This window comes from Gavialis gangeticus, unplaced genomic scaffold (genome assembly GCF_001723915.1).
Source record: "Gavialis gangeticus isolate Ggan-Ray unplaced genomic scaffold, GavGan_comp1, whole genome shotgun sequence".
Lineage (NCBI taxonomy): Eukaryota > Metazoa > Chordata > Crocodylia > Gavialidae > Gavialis > Gavialis gangeticus.
This window is the reverse complement of record NW_017729032.1, coordinates 141079666-141084122: the sequence shown is the minus strand read 5'-3', so window position 1 is coordinate 141084122 and position 4457 is coordinate 141079666. Positions and strand designations below refer to the sequence as shown.

The 4457-nt window shown below is 39.3% G+C and overlaps 1 protein-coding gene across 4 annotated transcripts in view; it reads right to left on the bottom strand.

The window, feature by feature from the left end:
• The window catches only part of ATP11A (ATPase phospholipid transporting 11A), a 305123-nt gene that overhangs the window by 41837 nt on the left and 258829 nt on the right, over positions 1–4457 (bottom strand). For all 4 annotated transcript variants that reach the window (XM_019524853.1, XM_019524854.1, XM_019524855.1 and 1 more), the window contains 2 exons: positions 3693–3766; positions 3288–3391 (listed from right to left, as the gene is read on the bottom strand). In XM_019524853.1, the coding sequence (XP_019380398.1) occupies positions 3288–3391; positions 3693–3766 (178 nt within the window). The remainder of the gene's footprint in view (positions 1–3287; positions 3392–3692; positions 3767–4457) is intronic.

The window sequence follows — 4457 nt, the reverse complement described above, 5'->3', positions numbered from 1 at the left end:
TGGACTATGTGCGTTCCGATGCATTAGTAGATTTTACTGGATGAAAAGAGGTGCATAGCGTGAGTTCTTTGTAAAGGGAAAAATCCACAATTCCAAAAAAAAAAAAAAAAAAAGAAGGGAAAAAGGTTTAAATTAGAACTGCTGCAAAATGACCTTTAAGTTTGACTCTGCATGAACCAGGGGAAAAGAACAAAGCAATTAATGTATAAACATGCTAGTAATTAAGTAAAAAATGTTTTGAATGAAGAACTCACCTAGATTCTAGACATTGGCAGTTATCAAAGGAGATGAAATGCCACTAAATGAGAAAACAACATTAATTATTTTTTAGAAGGGAACATGCATATAAGAGGATGAACCTCATTCCTGTGAAGATGACTGAAATAGACAGAGGGACAAATTTCACTCTCCTATGCACAGATTCCCTTCTAAAAATGGATTAACGTTGCTTCCTCATTTAAAACCTCCTTTGATGACTCAGCCAACATCCAGTAATTTTACTTTGTGCTTTGATTAACAGGTATGTCTTGCTTGAAAAAACCTCAGTGATTCAGTTCCTTGACAAAGGATTGTGAGGTCTTCCCACTGGTATTAACATACTTTGCACTGGTGCACCATACATTCTCTCTCAGCTCCTGGTATTATCACAGGAATACTAAGAATTAAGAAAACCTTTTCCTGGACACTTCGTGGCTGCAGCATTTTGCCTGCTGAAACCAAAAATTCCACACAGTAAGGAGCACAGCTTCTTAAGTATTTTATTGCTATTGAGCAATTAACTATAACTACACCACTTCTCATTTAAGTTTTCCATTTTTTTAAAGACAGAACATATTAATGGCTACTCCTTGAAGAATACAGTCTTTGAGATGACACAGATAGTTTTGCTCTTTTTAGACAAATTTTTGGGCAACTAACCCAAAACTTAAACATCAGTAGAAAAAAATCTAGGTTCTAAGTGACAAAAATGACAAAATGAACAACAACTTCTCAATGATCCTTAAAAAAAAAAAAAGGAAAGGAAGGGCCAGTGGGAACCAGACTGTCTTAGCTTAACTAGACTGTTAAATCTGGTAGGAAAGACATTTCAGACTGCTTCAACTTTTGTCTGTAACAAAATAAGGAAATGTTTTATTTGCCAGGTAACTAATGTTGTAAGAAGCAATATATTTCAAAAGGCATTTTAATGTTAGTACAGAAGATCAATCAAGCAAGTAAAGACAGCTCTCTATACAGTTACCTGTACCAATCTAAAAAAGACAGGTCATGTAATTGGTTTCCTGATTGTTATTTATTACAGCAGATGAACCTATTTGCTGTCTGTAGTATTTCTCGGAATTTTCTATATTTAGAAATCAGCCCTAAATGCAGTTATCAATGATGAAGAAATACTGAAGTGAAGAGTCTGGATTTGTTCTTTACAAGAAGTTGGATGGATATGATGTGTTAAATTGTTCTTTCAGTTTCATTAGCCTCCTTTACCTCTGACCAAACATCCTTGCAGAAGATAGACAATTGTTTTATATAGTAAAGCTTAGTGATATGCTCTTGCAAGAAGATTTAAAGAGCAACCAATATACCTTTAAAACAAAAGCAGATAATGTTAACTTTCCTGCAGTAATACTTGTTTACTTGCATGCAGTCAGTTCTGATTACAAGCCAAAGGTTTTTTAAAAGATAAATAATCACATTTCACTGAAATTACTTTTGTTCTTTAAAAGCTGAAACCAATATATTACAACTCCTAAGCCTATCTTACAAGTAAAATCAAGGTTGGGATTTCTTCCCCATGGAATCAAGCACACTTATATTTCCTTTTAAGGGAGCAAATATGTTTGTATAAGCATTATTGTTGTGTTGTTTCTCTATAACTAGAACATTTGCTGTTTAATTATGTTCTAATGGTTTCTCTCTCTTGAGAGCCTGTGAAATGACATGCAGTATATCAAGGCTAGGAATGAATGCTGGGGGTAGGGTTTTTAATAGGAGTTTTACCACTGACTTCAACTGAAGAACAGACATACTCTATTCATTGGAATCCAAGATGAGGTGCTTCTGCTCCCCCATTTAACAGGGGAGGAAAAGGGCCCCTCATCTTTGATTTGAGTACAGAAATGGCAGAGGGTGGGGGTTAGACAGGCACCTGCTGCAACTCCAACTCTGGCCCTGATCTGAGGTTTGAGTATGTGCTGCAGTACCCTCCTGGCGCCCACAGTCTTCCTGCCACCACCACTGCTGTCACTTTCCACCACAGCTCTGCCTCCAGCCCTTCTCTGGCCCAGCCACATGCAGTGATTGCAGCTCTGACCCTGGCCCCTGGCAGGGAAGAGGCAGCAGAGGCAGGGCAGGAGGTGCAAATGCCAGGACTGCAGGCACTAGAATGGGGGTGCAAGGGCCAGGGCACACAGGCACTTGTTGGGGAGGGCAAAGGCTCCCTGAGTGCCTGCCTCCCTACTACCATTTTACCAGCCAGGGGGATGAATTTAAGATGACCCTCCAATACTTTGATTCTGTACATGGAAAATTAAAACTAACTTATAGATTTTCCATGTAGAGGATATAATTGCTGGGGATTTGTTGTAAAATTTGAAGTTGTCTTGGATTTGGGTAAATACAGTAGTTCAAGTTGAGTGGCTTTTGAAAAATCTCACCACTGTACACCGATTAACAATCTATGGGTAATACACAGTAACAGACATCTGTGCACATTCCTAGTTTGCACTGGTTAAAACCGCGATGTAAAAATATCTAACAAATAATGGTTTTGAAGTGCTGATTAGCAGGGATCCTGGTTTTCTCTGACAAAAAAAATCCCCAATTTTCAGATTTAAAAAAGCAACCCAAAATTCACATTTTTCCATGACTAAAATGAAATGCCACTATAGTGGCACTACTGTGGATATATACACTATATACTATAGTGGTATTTCATTTTAATCATGGAAAAATGTTGATTTTGGGTTACTTTTTTAAATCTGAAAATTGGGGATTTTTTTTTATCAAGAAAACCAGGATCCCTGATGATTAGGCACTGGCCTGTATTGGAGCTGAGTCACATCACCTAAGCAGGAGTTAAAAAATATGTATGGGTAGCATGGACTCAGCACTGTGGGCAGCAAGTACCCCACGGGGCAGCTTTGGTCAAAAATATTTATGACCTGTAGGAAGGCAAAAAGGCTTATCTGGACAGATATAGCATAGGGGTACAGATTCTTTAACTTCTCCTCATCTTGGTACATCATGCATGGCCAAGATAATGTTACTGCAAGACAGATATTTAATCTTACCACTGCATTGCGCTCAACCCGAGATCGTATTTGATCTATTTTGCCCTCTTTAACTCTAGGAAATATTGAAGAATCTGCTCCCTTACAAAAGAGAAAAATGTCACCTAAAAGACACAAAATAAGGAGTTAATATGGTTGCAATGTTTTGGGATTTTTTTCCCCAAATACATGCTTTACAAATGAACAAATCTTAATTTGTAAACAAGTCTCCACATTTTTTTTTATATACCCTCTATATGAACACTGGCTTGAGAGTCATAATTATCAGTTTAAAATCCCCACACTTCACTGAAAATTGATGTGGACCAAAGTGTGAACAGAAGTACACTTAGGAGGCCACAAGAATTCAAAATCAAGACAAAGATCACAAACACAACTAAAAAAAAGACAGAATGTGATTTCTACCTGTTGCCGATTTAACAATTACACTCATTCGTCTCCTTACAGAATCAAAACTCAAAGTCTCTAGTAATTCAAACCTGGAAAAGAAAACAAGTACATTTTGAAGTGTTCTCATTTCCTCTCTCTCCCCTTAACCTCTACCCCACCCGGTTACACTTTTTATTGATGCTAGAAAACAGTTTACAACTACTGCTTTACAATACAAAGTAAGCAAAACTAGGTTCAGGAATTAAAAGGTCTTGTCCCACATGGCCATATTTGAAACCACAGTTAGTGCAAGTGGACTTTTGGCTACCATGTCAAAGTAAATGATTCACAGAGATCCCAGCAAACTGCTTATGTTCTTGGGGGGGGTCCATAGAAACTTCAGTTTTGCCAATAAAGTTCTCCCCCTCTATGCGGCACTGGTCAGGCCACAGCTGGAGTACTGCGTCCAGTTTTGGGCGCCGCACTTCAAGAGGGATGTGGACAACATGGAGAGGGTCCAGAGGAGGGCCACTCGCATGATCAGGGGGCAGCAGGGAAGGCCTTATGAGGAGAGGCTACGGGACCTGAACCTGTTCAGCCTCCACAAGAGAAGGCTGAGGGGGGATCTAGTGGCCTGTTACAAACTAGTCAGGGGGGACCAGCAGGCATTGGGGGAGTCCCTGTTCCCCCAAGCATTGCCAGGAGTGACCAGGAATAACGGTCACAAGTTGGCAGAAGGTAGATTTAGGCTAGATATCAGAAGGCGCTACTTCACGGTCAGGGCAGCTAGGATCTGGAACC